This window comes from Nicotiana attenuata, unplaced genomic scaffold (assembly GCF_001879085.1).
Source record: "Nicotiana attenuata strain UT unplaced genomic scaffold, NIATTr2, whole genome shotgun sequence".
Taxonomy (NCBI): Eukaryota; Viridiplantae; Streptophyta; class Magnoliopsida; order Solanales; family Solanaceae; genus Nicotiana; species Nicotiana attenuata.
Genome location: NW_017671082.1, coordinates 152,977 through 170,061, shown reverse-complemented (window position 1 = coordinate 170,061; position 17,085 = coordinate 152,977). Strand labels below are relative to the sequence as shown.

General features: G+C 37.0%; 1 protein-coding gene across 1 annotated transcript; it reads right to left on the bottom strand.

Moving 5' to 3' along the window:
* Window positions 1-1,362: 1,362 nt before the first annotated feature.
* On the bottom strand, window positions 1,363-12,410 carry LOC109205786 (GEM-like protein 1). The gene is made up of 4 exons (XM_019368536.1): window positions 11,907-12,410; window positions 6,521-6,622; window positions 5,951-6,222; window positions 1,363-1,848 (listed from the first exon to the last, which is right to left on the bottom strand). The coding sequence occupies exons 1-4, from the start codon at window positions 12,244-12,246 to the stop codon at window positions 1,669-1,671; spliced, it is 894 nt and encodes a 297-aa protein (XP_019224081.1). The 5' UTR covers window positions 12,247-12,410; the 3' UTR covers window positions 1,363-1,668.
* Between the last annotated feature and the right edge of the window lie 4,675 nt (window positions 12,411-17,085).

Here is a 17,085-nt window from a genome sequence, read left to right as displayed (position 1 = left end):
CACTCCCCTTAAAATTTCTAAGAATTGAACTGATGCTGAATGGGCTAAAACAACGACTGAAAACAACTATTCAATCGAGGAAAATCTTACAGAAATATACCAAAAAAGATACTATTTACCAACAACTAGCCATTTTAATCATGCTACTAAAAATAGCCCAAAAATACCAATGATATACAACATTCAAAAAATATATGTAAAAAAAGATTATTTTTTCAATGGTATTGTTGCAATTCATTGAAAACACATAAATGAGACAATATACAAAGTTTGAGGAAGTTTGAAGGTGATTTAGAATAGTATGGAGTCAAAATTCATTATCAATAGTACAATATTAAAAAACAATTAGGCAAATTAAGGATCTGTCTCAATGGGTATGGTGGCATTCGTTGAAAATATATAGATAAGGCAATACATAAGATTTGAGCACGATTGGAGGTGATTTGGACTGGTTTGGTATCAAAATTCGTAGTTAAAATCGAGTTTAAAAAATCTTCTGCGACACGTGTATCTAGCATGTATCACGCGTGTATCTCACACACAGGTATATATAGATATACATGTTATACACATATGATACATATGTGATGCACAAATGATACACAGTTGATACACATATCATCTTTTTCCATATTCGTCAACTACTTCGAATTTTCAATTCAAACCACATCAAAACTCCACCAAACCATCCCAAAATTGATATTCAAACCCCTTAAGATGTACTCAATCTATTCAACAACACCCACTCAAAAGAAAACAAACATTTTGATTTTTTTTGGCTACAAATAGCTAATTGACTAATATTGTTAGCATTTGGCTAATATTGGTAATATTTTATGAGTTAGACCAATTTTTGTCCAAAAATACTATTAGGACTACGAAGCTCCCTATATCACTTACGGGTCCAAATATACTTCTTTTCACTAACTACCATCTAACGTGAAAACAGACTGACAATTACTCACCTAACAAAACCAAAAAGGAAATAGGATAAGAAATTAAATTAACAAAAACAAAAAAAGAATTTCGGACAGTGGAAGTACTCCAAATTGAATTGTGGAGGGATAAAATTGGTTTAAATTAAACTGTAGAGGGACAATGATCCAACTGTGGAGAAAATATAATTAAGTTAGAAAAAAAATATCACATGGCATGCCGTATGGCATCAATGTTGAAAAATTGTTGTAGCTTCATTCTATGTTGGAAGGCCGTTAGTGGAGGGTATTTTTGTACCCTTAGATAACGACAAGGGTTCTTTTGTCCCGATAATATAATCAAGGGTAAAATTGAACTTTTAAATAGTAAATGGGCAAATTTGACCCTTTCACCGCAGTAATATATGTTGCACTCAGCAAGTACGTGTACATCAAACAAACAAATCAATTCAACAAAGAATAACTTTATTCAGTCTCCTATGGAGTCCATTTAAAAACAATACATATATGTTTATCAAATCCACTAATGTCTTTTCTCAATGATAAAAAACATCATAAAAGATAGTAATAAAAAATTCAGGAAACAGATGTACACAAGATACCAAACCGCTGATAAATTAGCATGTATACAACAATCAATCACCCAGATGTGCATATTTTACAGAATTTTATCTACAACAATAGCAAGCACCAGTGTCACGGACCTGAAATGACCAAGAAAATGACACGCTAGCTACGAATGATGACCCAGCAATGCACCTTGCAAATTCTTGACAGCACTGTCATAGTTAACAAAACCCATAAACCAAAACTCGTGATTGTCAACTGAGATAATCTGGATGTACTTTTCAGCTGGATTGATCTTACTACTTGACGGACTAATGGCTTTGAGTTGATTTATTGGGAGAACCACCTACAATAGAAAAAACTCTCGCTTAATTATCAAGCAGGTAACCAAATAGCAGGAGTCTGTGCAATCAACAACGCAAGCAAACAAAAAGTACGAAAGAGCTCCTTATAACAGAGGAGTAACAGGTCCGCATACCAATAGGTACAGTAAAGTTTAAGCAAAGCTAACAAAAGGTCTCGGCTTGACATCATAGAATCATGTGGTAGATAACTCATGTGCATGACCCCAGGATCTCTATTTGATGATCAGGAATTTGCAAAAGCAAAGAAATGAGAATCGGCATTGTGCAGCAACAAAGAAAACTATGAAGATTTTTTGCATTTAGATATGCATATGTCAAAAGCAGCATTGGAAAATTCAACCCAAATAGGCAGATAACAAAAGATCCTAGTGTTATTTGGCAGAATGCTGAGCTCCGTTTAATATTAAACAGATTACAGACACGTCCATCCACATTAAGAATAAATGAAGTAAAATTCTGAAGGAGAGAATAGAAAATTATCTCCAACAACTATTGCACATTATTACTCCATTTATTAAAAATCTGTCAAAGATTTCCTGTTATGATATGTAACCTTGTTTAAGTATCTCTTGAAATTCTATAAATCCTGATGACGAGAAAAGATTTCAAGATCTTAATAAATTTTGATCCAAAGGATTGCTTACTAAGATAGATTATGCACTTATACTTACTCTCTTCAATAGCAGACAAGACAAATTGTAAATGCAGTGAGATGTTCAGTTCCCTAAGGATATCAAGACAATCAAGAAGTGATCGGGAAGGACAGGAAACTGCGTGGGTTGGAAAAAAAGGAATGACTTTACAACGAATCAGGAACCTATGTTCCCATTCCCATTACTCAATCCTAATTCCAACGCGAGCAAAAAAGATTACCACTTGGTAAAAATATCATTTAACAATCAATTTCGATTATGCTATCTCTATTCCTGTTTTCGCACCATGGCTACACCAAAGTTAATATGAATTCCATTTGCTACATCTAATCCTCTTCCTTCGCTGTCGTCCTTTGGCGGAAAAAAAATTACCAAAACAAGGGTCGGACCACTCCCATCCTCATGATATTTCCACCATGCCTCCAGGGGTTAGCTCAAATATAAAAGGTTGAGGGACTTGTGTCTTAGGTCAAAGGTTAGGGCCCGGGCCAAGTGAACTAACTCTGGTATTTAATTGGAGAAGGGTAGAGGAGTGAGCCTATAATCCCTGAGTTTCAAAGATTGCATTGGCCCAAAGGGTCGGCTTCCGATAGATTTCTCGGTCACCCCCAAAAAAAAAAAAAAAACCATCATTATTAACTGCTCAATATCACGCCACACCATAGGCCTCTACACCTCTTTGCATCACAACCATATTCCTCTTCCACACAACTTCTAACCAACTAAAAACGGTTTGCCCCAAGAGCATGTCTCGACATTTAAAAACTAACAAAATAGAAACCATGGTGCACTTGAGATATGAGCATAAATATTAATCATTCACTTTAAATAAAGGTAGTTAATATATCAAAACAAAACTTGAAAAGAAAAATAGAAAAGGGATAAATATAAACTAAAAAATGAATGAATAATCTTTTCGAAAAAAAATATAAACAGAATTAAAAATATATATTAAAAGAAAAAGAAGACAACAGGACTAATTTCTTTTTTTTAAAAACTAAAGTGAAGACAAGACACTAATATGTTATACATCAAACTCGGCCCAAATAGATACAGCTAGACATTACTTCAGACCTTGAGGAGAGACCAGAACAATTACTCATAAACTTTTAGAATTTTAAAGTATATGGCAGATGAAGACATTGACCCACCACCAAGAAAACCACAATGTTCTCTCTCTTTTCCATCAATACCACAGACTCCCACCCTCTAACCAGCACTACCTCTCATAACTCAACTACCATAATTCTATCAGCCCAAGCCCACATAGATGAAAGGGCTAATATTTCCATCTCTGGACTTCCAAGACAGAGGAACTGTCAACAAGCTGATATTCTTAATTAATTATGGACCCAAGGTGTACTTATATCTCACATTCAGTTCCCCCAACCCACCCCCAAATTTTTAGTGCATTATAGAAATGCAAAAAAGTTCAACAGATCTGTTGAATTTTTTACAAGAGTCCGCTGGTTCAAGATTAAGAGGTGGCCACAGTATGTATCTACTAATCTTAGGGTCACTAGGTATTCTGTTATCATATTTTTGGTGCTATGCACTATCAATAACACCCAATAGTTCAATACCTTTGATTTTAGGAGTTATGGCCATTGCCAAAGCGCATCATTATAATGCTTCACTCAAATGTCAAAAACTAAGGCATGTGTTACATGAGTATTAATGTGACATTTTAGACATGTGAAGTCCTATCGGGACGAGTATGGGCGGAAATAGTTGTTTTGGAATCAAGACGGAGAGTGGGGTGCATAAGATTCGATATAATCGACTAAGTTTATGGAAGGTCTGTCTTCCAGCCTAATTTCATGAAAATCTGTTAGGAATTTGAGAAAACTTAAAGCATGAAAGTTGTAGCCCTTTCAAATACATTTCCAGTGATATATTATGGAGCCAAAACGGATCTCTGTGCAAAAAGTTATGCGCGTTTTACCGGACAATTTGCAGTCTGCGCGATCAGCTCTCACGTGCGTGGCAGCGTACTCAAGGCAGTGTCACTGCCCTTGCTGCACGGTCAGATGCGCGGTTGGGCCTTCAGCTGCATGAACGCGCACCTGAAAAGTCGTTTTAAAGCTCTACCTCGTTCCCTACACCCCAAACACGTAAATTTGCTCTAGAAAGGGAAGCTCTCAAGAACCCAACTTCCTCCAAGGTCCCTACATCGTCCAAGGTAAGTTTTAATGATGATTCTAAGTTAATTTCATTCTTTTAGTTGCTATGCACTATGAATAACAGATTTATAGCTACTAGATCGACTTTATTTCTTCTTAGTGTTCTTTTATTCAATAGAAGCAAATATATTTCAAAAAGAAAAAGGAAGAAAAAGACGAAATGAGAAAAGTAAAAAGAAAGGAAAATCAGATTTTACCAGTTGATATATTTAATAACCACAGCCTTAAAACATTGAACGTCCAAAATATCATTTCAATGATAAACGCAAGACATGCTCCAACAATCAGTAGATCCAGCGACCGATTGGCTCGAAACTGAAGAACCCGCCTCGCAGAATTTTCAAAACCGCAACCGCTTTGATTTTTCAAACAAATGTTTGAACCCACCCCGTAGGGCACTGCCCTGCATTAACCCCCCCCCCCCCCCCCAAAAACCCGCCGCCGCACCCCACATGCTTAAACCCGCACCGCCCCATTGCCATTCCTAGTCCTATTGCACATAAAATTGCCTATATCTACCAAACTGAGTGAAAAACCAATATGATGAGCTCAGAGTCTCATCCAAGCTTGATGATGGGAGCAAGAATTTAATTCATCTATGCAGGATCCATCTAAAGTAAGTCTTTGATCCTATCCACCAATAGCATTTCTCATGTCACATAGGGCCTTGCTCCTTTTTCTCCATTTTTCTTCTATAGCAAATCTTTTTAATTTAATTTAAAACTCAAAACCTAACAATCAACAATGGATGGAAACACCAAACAAAAAGGCATAACTGACGCCGTCTATCTTATTGGGCTGAGGGAGATTTCAGTAGAAAGAGCAGATCATGAAATGCCTCGTCTTACACACCAACAAACATGCTAAAAGTGTACAAAAGCTTGCACGAGGCACAGAAAAAATAAAATAAAAAATACACAGCCCTAGGGCAACATCCAACCAAATAAAGTTTGGAAGGATAAACTCTTTATCTATAGCGGATTATGGTTAATTTAAAACAACTCTTTACTTTCCGCCATTAATCAACCAAGAGATGAAGAGAATATAGACATCTAACAACATTGAATATCGAATTCATGTGCACAGGGACCAATTACATCGAAACTAGATTATTATCTATCCCCTAGCTAAAGACCTGGGAAATTTTAGAGACTAGATCACATCCGTCCTATATTATTTGTTTCCTACCACGATCTTTTTCACCAACTCGTGTGCCCTGAAGTATTTGGAAAGAAAGAAAGGTGTACCTTGTAGTAGCTATATTCTGTCCGATCACCTACTTTGTAGGAAAGAGGATTATCACTACAAAATGCTAGTTTAGCAGTGGATAGATACAGAACTCCCATGACTGGACCAGCAGAAGTAGATAAGTAGCATGCATATGACTTCAAAAGCTTTTCCTCGGGGACAGTCTCAAATGTTTGTTGGAACACTTTCTCATAACCGCCCTCAGCCAAGACCTTTGTACCTTGAGCAATTCTTCCCATAGCGGCATCAGCCAAACTGGGGCTTGTTTTCACTGATTCAGATGAAGCAATGAGAACATCATCAGAAAATTGTACAATTAAGAGTGGAATATGATGAATCTTTCGACAGAGCATAAAATACAGAAATAAAAGAACAGCAGTATGTTGGCAGAGAATCACACTCATTTTAAACACATGACATGGCTATAAAGGGATACTTCTGTAACACCAGAGCCTCCTTAGTGCTGTTTTTTCTTGTCATTCTATAATATATTTTGTTTACTAATCAGAAAAGGAAAAAAAAAACATAACATGGCAACAGAAAGATAAACATAAAACAATGTGACATACAGTGTTGCCACATATTTCCGGCAAGATCCTCAGCCTTCTTAGTCGCCTCTGCAGCCTTCTTTCCCCACTTTCCAAGAACATCCTTAACTGAATCCATTTTATCTGCAAATTGAAAATTAAGAGGCTCATAATCCAAGCATAAAGAATACCTCAAAGCAAGCAGAGAGTAATAAATATGCATAAAAACAACACCCCAGTCTATTAATTGGCATTAGTTTAGAGGGGGATGTACATAAATGCACCAACTGTTGGAACAACTAGTGGTGGCAAATGGGCGGGATGGGTTAAACTTGGGCGATTAAAAATGGGTCAAGCAAAAATCGATAATCACCCAACCCGCCCATATTTCATACAGGTGAAAATGGGTTGGTTGATTAATGGGCTGAGTTAAAAATGGGGTGACCCATTTTATATCTATGTCTGAAACCATCCTTTTGACTCCGCTCTCTCTGCTCTGTTTTTGCTTCAACGTCTCTCTTCTGTGTTCGTTGTTCACAGTTTCTTAGAAGATAATCAAACTGTATCACCTCTCGTTATCCATAAGAAAGGTTCCGGCTATAGTAGAAAGCATGTAATTAAGGCCCTTTCACTTGCTTGAACTTTTCGGAAAGCACTAAGTAAAATGGCAAGACAATTAGTTCTTTTAAGCAACTTACCTATAATTATTTATTGCTGAGAATTTCGTGATTCTTGGCTAAGAATGCACACTATTTTTTTCCAGTATTTTTATGGGTAAACGGTTTAATTACTCTACTTTTGGATTTCATTTACGGAAATTCTTAGCTTTTTTCCGAGGAATGTAGAAAATACCTAGTTTAATTATGTTGAAAGCAGTGTTTTTGAGAGCGCGAAGCGCAAAAAAGCGACAGGGACTCGCCTCGCTTCAAAAGCGAAGAGCAAAGCGAAGCGCACGCTTCATTGAAGTGAAGCGCAATTCTTAAAAAACGTAATGTAAATTGAAATATAACATATATATATAATAATTAATTTTATAAACTAAAATACACATTAAAAAATCAAATAAACTATATATATAATAATTAATTTTCTAAATTGAAATACATATAAAATTAATCAAATAAACTGAAAATATAACATATATAAATAATTAATTTTATAAACTGAAATACACATTAAAAAATCAAATAAACTGACAAATATAACACATATATATAATAAGTAATTTTATAAACTTAAATACATATTAAAATTAAGAAGAATAAAAGGGGGAAAAAAAGAAAACTAGCGCCTGCCCTAGCTGTGCAGACGTTGGACGAGAAAAGGTGAAAAAGAGAAGAGGAGAAGAAGAAGAAGAAGGAAAAAGAAAAAAAAATAGTAGAACGCTGGACGGGAACAAGAAAGAAAAAAATGAGAAGAAGAAAGGAGAAGAAGAAAAATTACCTGGACTGGACGGAGGAAGTTAAAACCCTAACAGCAGCAATGTCGATCGAAGAAGAGAGAAATGGTCAATTTTGGTCTTAGGGGTCTGTTTTGTATAATAAAAAACAGACCCAAACTTTTTTTTTATTTAAAAACGGCCCCTCTTAACAGAAGCGAACGCTTCACGTCGCTTCTTCAACTGAAGAAGAGTTGAAGAAGCGCGCTTACCTAGTCAAGTCGCCTCAGGCTGGGAAAAGCGAGCAGCCATCGCTTCGCGCTTAAAGCAACGAAGCGATCGCTTTTTAAAACACTAGTTGAAAGCCATGCAAAGTTAATTTTTCTATTATTATTTTCATCAAAAAAAGAATTTGAATCATCAATCATCAATTTTATCCATATGTAGAAAGTCAGCAAAGATAAATTTTTTTCTATTATTATTTTTCAACAAAAAAAGAAATTTCAATCAAGAATCATCAATTTTATCTATATTTGGACGAACGAATATCAAATGATAAAGACTTGAATTCATTATTTGTTTGCATGCCAGTGTTTAACAACAAGTGGATAATATTTATCACAATTTGGATTCCAGCAGAAGTTTACTTAGATCTTTCCACCTGCATCTTTTTAAGCTCATTATATTTCCTTTGAAGTGCAAAAAGCCGAAAACCATAACAAATTTAAAACCGCATGGAACCCGTATTCAACCCGCTTTTGACTCATTTTATTGCGGGTTGAAAATGGGTTAACACATATTTACCCATATTTAAAATGGGCGGGTTGAAAACAGGTTTAGTACAGGTGGTGAGTTGGGCGGGTCAACCAAAGATTGGTTGAAATTGCCACCACTAGGCACAACCATTGTATTGGCTTCATATATATATATATATATATATATATATATATATATATGTGTGTGTGTGTGTGTGCGCGTGTGTGTGCAAGAAATGCCTCAACTATGAAAATAGAGCAAATTTGCCCTTATGTTGAGTTTGGTTCCAAACATACCCTCATCGTTAGCAGATTGGTTCAGAGTACATCTCAACTACAGAAACAGAACAAATTTGCCCTTTGTTTGAATTTGGTCTTAATTATGCCTTTACCATGAGTGGACTAGCTTATATTTGCCCCAAAAAAATAAAGGAATTCATTTTTCTTCGATCAACACTTCTATTTAAGGGTAAAAAGTTAACTTTTATTTCTAGAACAACGAGAAGAAGAACAAAAAAGGAGAATAAAAGAAAAAGAAAAAGAACACGTAGATATTTTTCAAAAAAATACATCAAAAGCAGAGATTCACAAAACATTCCGTTTTGCTCAAAAGATAACCAATAAGTCTTCTCTCTTTTAGTTTGTCTTTGTGAAGATCAATACTCTCATGTCCACTCAATTGCAAGCTCAAAAGAAATAAAAATAGTATTTTATGGAATTAGTTCTTTCTGCATGACAGCAATCACAATTTCTTCAGCAAAATCAACTTGTTGTTAAGTGTACATAATAACTCCCTGCAATTTCTCCAAATACTTTTAATTTTTTTCACTGATTTAAGAATTTCAATTCATATTTGCGTACTTGAAGATTATTTATTTTCCCACGAAAAATAATTGATCTTCTAGAATTGTCGTTCTATACTTAATCGTTGTTAAAATTGAGGAGAGTAAATAAATAGGTAAAAGACATGAATATGAGGAGCAATTAGATATTTTCGTCTCTTTTAACCATTTTAAGCCTGTGTAATTTTTCGAGTTGAAAATTTTTTCAAGAGATTTTTAGGGCTAAAATTATTGTGTCGCAAGGTGACACTCCATCTTAATAATAAAATATGTTTTAGATGGATAAAAATAAGTAGGAAGTCTGTTAGTTTTTTAGGGGCAAGAAGAGCCAATTTACTCATGATAAGGACATATTTGGTACTAAAGTCAAACGGAGTGTAAACTTGTTGTATTTCTCATAGTTGATGGGCAAATCTGAACCAATCCACTAATGACTAGGGGTTTGGTACTTCGGCGCGGTACTTAAGAACTACGGTTCGGTATTTCGGTATTCAGTATATCAATCATGCATACCAAATACCGTACCAAAGCTGTACAGTACGGTTCGGTATTTCTTGCTTGGTTCGGTATGGTTTCGGTACGGTTTCGGTACTAACCAAGCTAATATGAGACGATAGTGGGGAACCGGTTGAGTTCATGTCGCTTAACTCTTGGAAGCATGATAAAATTGTTGCAATCGAATTTCTAGATTAGTCCTGCAATACATCGCCAGAATATGTTTATAGTGGTTCCAGTGAGGAAGAGTCATCAATCATATGCTTATATTCTCTACTTTAAAATGGAAAGAGGCCATAGGAAAATTACTTCCTTCGTTTACATGTGGAAAGAATATCTATTGCATTCGAGAAGGTTAGCATCTAAGGCAATTGTTTCAAGAACATATGAATGTTGCACTGCGAAATCTGAAAAAAACTGACTAAAGAAATTATTGCTCCAACGATAAAAGAGAAGGCAACGGAATAAAGACTTATTGAGGTTGAAGTCTATAACACATGTAATGATGCATAAAAACAATTTCAACAATTAACAAATAGAACCGCCATCACCACCTCAACTAGAGTAGCCTAATACACCAATTGTTGCAAATTTTTTTAGATAAATCTAGGGTTAGAAAATAGAAATAAGGGAAAGGGGATAAGCAGAAGCCATTGTCGTAACTCTAAGTCTCTAAGCCTTTAAGCCTAAGGGACTAAGGGAATTAGCGAACTAGGGGGCTTGGGGTGTTGGACTTAGGCTTATTGGGCTGGAAAATAGAAATAGAGGTGGGCTTAGAATTAAATATTTCGGTATATATCAAAAACTCAATACCGAGTACCGTATCAAAATACAGAAATACGAAAAAATCTGTACCGAATAATACTGAAATACTGAAAAACCCGATATTGTAATACCAAAATATTTCGGTCAGGTTCGAAATTCGGTTTTTCGGATTTTATACCCACCCCTACTAATAACAAGGGCATGTTTGAGACCAAATTCAAAATAAGGACAAATTTGCTCTATTTTTCATAGTTAAGGTGCATTTTTTTCACATAAATACTGAGGACATGACCCTAAGTAGGAAGGTGTGGAGATTGAGAATTAAGGCAGAAGGCTAGGTAGCCGAACTTTGTCCTTGCTTGTTCCAGTAGTTTTAATGCATTCCTCAATGTTAGTCTTCTATTTTCTTATTATTAGATTTTTATTATTACTTATTGTTTCTTTCACTTCGGTTTTCAATTTGATTTGCTGGTGTTGTTGCTTGCTGTTACACCTTCCTCTCTATCTTTCCTGAGTTGGGGATCTTCCGCAAACAACCTCCCTGCCTTCTTAAGGTAGGGGTAAGGTCCGCGTACACTCTCTACCCTCACCAGACACCACTAGTGGGATTACACTAGGTTTTTTGTTGTTGTTGTTGTTGCTCAAAACTTATATACGTAGAACTCTCAATGCACACACACAAAGACACACATATGTATGTGTGCATAAGTGTGCGCATGTATTATCTGTATGTACACACATATAAAAACTGAGTTTACACCCATTTTTGTTACAAAGACAGAGGCAGTAGTACTCTTGAGTCAGTTCACTTGAAATCCTCAATCAACCAATGCATACTCCATAAATTTCTTTCACAAGATGTTGCCTTTTTCCCCTTAAGCCTAACTCTCATTTAACATCAGTAATCTGATCCTTTTACACTTGCAAAGTACTATCCCCTTTGTTGTCAGGGGTTTCATGAATTTGTCCAATTAAAAAATGCCTCGCAAGGCAAAGAGATTCTCTATTTACTATTAATAGCCCCTCATTTTGGAACACTATTGGGCTCCGTCTCAATTGGGACACATGTTTCTAGTTCACACAACAAAACCATCCCGAAAAAAAAAAAAACAATAACCATGTAACTAATATTGACTCAGTAAGAGGAAAATAGAAAAAACAATAATTGGAACGGGTAAAAAGAAGGCACATACTCTTGACAGAAGAACCAAGGGGTTGAGCAGGCTCGGGAGTAACATAGGGATTAGACTCAACAGGCATAGTAGTCGCAACGCTGCTTGAGATAGGCGCAGGTCCTTCCGATGCAGAAGGTGACCTTGGTTGTTGTTGAGGCTGTGGTTGTGGCGGCTGCTGAGATGGAGGATTCGATCCAACAGGAACCGAAGTCCACGTCTCAGATACAGGAGCGACGTCGTTTGGATCAAGCTTTGGGTACGGAGCGTACTCGGAAGAATGGGGATGATCTGACGGATGATTAGGATAAGGGTTAGGGTTTGGGCTGGGGTTGGGGTTGGGGTTGGGGTTAGGGTTCATGGTGGAAACTTCAAATGGAGGAAGTACTGGACCGAGGTGCGTGAAGATTGAAGCTGAGATGGAGAAGGCTCTATTGAATTTTGAGAATTTTGGGGGAATCGTGATGACGATTGGCGTGTACGCGGAGGATGACAATTTGTTCAAATCGTCGACCGCTCGGAGAATATTTTGTAATATCTTAATATTGATTTGGCTTAACCTTATAATAATTTTTTTTGTCCTAAAATTGCTATGTGACTTTTTATTATGATGTCACTTGATTTAATATGATATTGTAAGCATTTAAATTTTATTAGATTTAAATGGGAGAAATTCAAAAATAGCCAGATTTACAAGTGGTCATTCAAAAATAGTCACGCTTTCAAAAGTAATCGAAATTTAGCCAATTTTCATGTAAAGATAAATCTGAGCAAAAACACTGTTCAAAACCCAGAAAATACGCCAGTATATTATGCTGGAGTTCCAGCATAAATATACTTGAACTCGAGCATATTAACTGGAGTTCCAGGATAAGTATACTGGAACTCCAGCATAATATGATGGAGTTCCAACATAAGTACACTAGAACTCCAGCATAATATACTGGAGTTCCAACAAAGTATACCGGTCCAGTATAATATGCTGGAAGTTCGTACACAAGTGCTCGAAACAGGAGTATAAAAAGGGAGTTTTCCCAATTAAAGGACAATCGAAACAGGATTCATTTATATTAAGAAATTCAAAGTCGCCACTTGGGAGATTTATGGTGTCCCAAGTCACCGGTTCGAATCCCGAATCGAGGAAAAGATTGACTCTGTTTAACAGTCTGCGAACCAAAAATCCAGGTAAGGAATTCTGTTAACCCGGGAGAAGGTGTTAGGCATTTTCCGAGTTCCGTGGTTCTAGCACGGTCGCTTAACTGTTATATTCAGCTTAATTATCTGATTTTAAACAACTATGAACCTATGTGCAAATTTTAGTTTTAACCGCTTTTATTCATTTTTTAGAGAAAATTGCAACGTTATTAAAACATGTCTCGAACCACGTCACATAAATGCACCCGCAGTTTTTGACATATTTTAACATCGTTGAGATTTGGATTTGGGTCACATAAATGTGCACCCGAGTTTAGGAAAGTAGATTATTAAAATACGCGCCTAAAGCAACTAACGCGTTCGTAACTATGCGAGGGCCATGAAAATTCGCTAAATGACATACCTCGAATTCTAAGGATTTTAAAGATATAATTAACGAAGGCCATTTATTAGGTTTTTATGGCACGCCTCGTCGAGGATTCATCAATAAACTATGGCTTAAAAGAATTACACCACCCTAGAACTTTGGCTGAACTACAACACAGATCCGGATTAAAACAAAGCAATGGCTAGTCTGCCTTTTTTTATTTTCAGAATTCAGGTCCGGCCTAAAGTGAAGCCCAATGGCCCAAAGGACACCACAAAGTGACGGGTCTCATAACTGACCCTATTTGGACTCAAACGGAAGCCCAAATTTTCAGGAGGCCTTGCTCAAGCTGGACCTCAAAGAGGTCACGCCTTCAATCCTAGGCAACAGCAGAACGCAGCTCAAACATAATGACAAAAGCCTCCTGTTTAACCAAAAAAATAGGATTTTAGTCAAAGCTAGAAATTAGAAGAATCGGGTTACTGATAATCGAAAAAGTAATTAAAGACAGAAATTTTAGAATAGCCAAGTATGAAAACTGGTAAATCAAAGTATATTCCAATAGACCCCCCTTACAATTGTATGTTTCTTCCCTTTTTATAATTCTTTTGGGATACGAGCCTTACCTTTGTCATAATAATGCTATTATGGGCAATTAATGACTTTAAATATTACGTTATGCAATCATATACATTAAATACATATTCTCTAACGTTTCCAATAATTAGTACCCATTAAATGCTGCATCTGGGCTCCTTTTTGTTGTCAGATTCATTCCTTTGATTCTTCACTATCTTTGAGTTTTTAAGTGTCTTGAATAGGTACGAGCGTTTAAATTACTTGTATGACTGCTCGCATCCCCTTCATTTAATTTTCTCGTATCTGTTGTTGCTCGTATCTGTTGTTGCTCGTATCTGTTAACCAATCTTATTTCTTTGACTGTTTGACCAGTCTATATGACACGTCATCACATACATAAATATAATTTTCCCCAATACAGATAGTCCCCCCACTTTCCATTTATTCATCAGTTTGAATATTTGGGAAGTGGAATTCATTAAGGGAGAATTGTTGTCACCATTAATGCTCTGACAGAGTTTGACGCTTCACTTATTACTTTCATTTAATGTGCTGGACACGTGTCATCCTCTTATTGGTCATACAATTGTGCAACACTTTCTTAGGCTTTCTTTTCGGCTTCTCTGTCCACGAAATGTCATTTATCATTATTATGGACTTCCCATCACTATACTTTTTCCTTTTGTCGGTCATTCGCTAGTATAAATATAACTTCTATCTTTGTCTTCTACCATTTAAAGTGTATTGAACACTTTAATTTTTCAAAACTTTTATTCACTTCTTCTTTGTCATGGATTCTCCGAACCCTAACCCTAGAAGAACTCCTATTTTAGACAGCTTTCCCAATGCTCCCGTTAGGCACAGAAGAGGTGGTGGTGGTAGACTCCGTAGTTTAGGATCTGTTCGTGGTGGTAGTTCATTCTCACCTTCTTCTAGTTCTGGCCCTTCTTCTAGAACTGGAGGTTCTCATTCTCAAAGGTTTTCTTCCAGAAACAAAGAATCCTCTAAACCCTTACGCGAACCCTTAGTGGAAGAAATAGTTCCAACGGACTTATCCTTTTACCGTGACAGGGAAGCTCTCAAAACTCAGGTTGCCTCTTTAAATCGAGTTGATACTTATCCTTCTCAAATTACTGACCCTTTAATCTCCATAGTTCGTAGAGATTGTCATTGGAGTGATGATTTCCCTATCATCATTCCTAATCCAAATCAGAGAATCTCCTCCTATATTGCTGGATTTTCTTTTGTTTATACGTATCCCTTTATCTTAGGGTTTAAACCAACCATTGATCCAATTATTCTGGATTTTTGTCGCTTTTTTAATGTTAGCTTGGGTCAAATTGGCCCAATCGTTTGGAGGGTTGTCGCCTGCTTAAGGCACCTCACTAACTTGGCGGATGCCGAATTTACTTTTCCCCACCTAATTCATCTCTACTCCCCTAGGCTTTTTCGCAGCGGTGTTTTTACCCTAGCAGCCAGGAGCAAGAGGGTTTTAGTGAGCCCCGAGGACGATAAAGACTGTGGCTGGTATGCCCGGTTTGTTGCTGCCCCCACTGCTGGTTTAGTGGGTGAAAATAACGTTCCCTTCCCCGAGAAGTGGAACTTTGCACGTAAGTGTTAAATCTTCCTCGTGCCTTTCCCTTTCAGGTTTTATCACCTTTTCTAATGTCGCTTCTTTTTCCTTTCTCAGCAACCATGGGCGTTGTGAAAACCGTGCCCAACTTCCGTGGTTGGGTAGGAAAATTATTGAAGGTCGCTCCAATGGAGGGTAGGTCGTGGAAAAACCTTTCCAGCCGTTATGGTTGGAAAGTAAAAACTCATGGTAAGGGTTTCTATTTTACTTTGTCTGTATCTAAATATCTTCTTTGTTCTAATTTTTATCCTTCTTTTTATCAGGATTTGCCATTCGTGGGGTCACCGCAGAATCAATCATAGCTGCTCGTGACTCTTTGAGTACTCGTACCTCTTCAGCCCAAGATGTATTCTTGGGTTCTTCAAAAAGAAAAACTACTGAAACTGAAGAAGAAGATTCAGAGGAGGAAGATGAAGGTTCCCTGGTGATGAGACCTCGAGCCCGGAGACGTATCGTCTCTGAGGATGAGGCTGAAGTTTCCCCTCATCTATCTCCCTCCAATTCTGTTATTACTCCAGTTATCATTCCTGATGATGACGTCTCTCCTCACGACACTCGCGAGTCTATCGATCAACTTTTTGCTAGTGGTTTTGGTAGTGAACACTTAGGACCTATTCTAGATGAAATTCCCTTATCTTCTTCTTCATCTCCCGTACCTATGATTGCTCCTTTACCTTCATCAATTGTTGCTTCTGTTCCTCCTTCTATCGCTCCTCCTTTGTCTGTTCCTCCATCTATTGTTCACCATACGGAGGTGGGCTCTTCAAGCACGAGTACTACTATGAGGAGCGTAACCATTGAAGTTCCTGCTAACAACAGTCTCTTGAGAAAGTCTGGTCAGGCTGATATTTGGCTTGAGCCTTTGATTGGCCCTATTGAAAAAACAAAACTTGAAAGCCACAACAACCTGACCCTCATAAATGACATAGTGCATGCCACTTTAAAGGTATTCTTCTTTCCTACTTCTCATCATTCTGTAAAAACTTTCGACTCTGGGATTTTTACTTCTCTTTTATTTGTAGGCCAATCTTATTGGCACTGAGCTGATGAGAAGAATCTCCCTCCTGGAGAAGGTAGCACGTGATTCTCAGTTAGAGGCAAACAACTGGAAGGAACAGTTTGGCAGTGTTCAACTCGACATGGAGGATTTACAAGAGAACAAGAGTGCTTTAGAACAACAGGTTCGAGCACTCACTTCCGAGTTGGGGGTTATCAAAGCTTCGTTGAATCAGGGGGAGAAGGAAAGAGAACGTCTTGAGTCTTCATTTTCTTAACAGTTATCCTGGGCCAGTGAAGAAATCAGGACGTTGAAGGATCTTTTGAACCAAAAAGAAATTTATGCCAGGGAGTTAGTTTAGAATTTGACTAAGGCACAGGAGGATCTTCGTGCCTCTGTGGATAATGTGCAAGCTTTGGAGAATTCTCATGCCACCCTTCAATCTTCTTATAATTCTGTATTAGCCGAG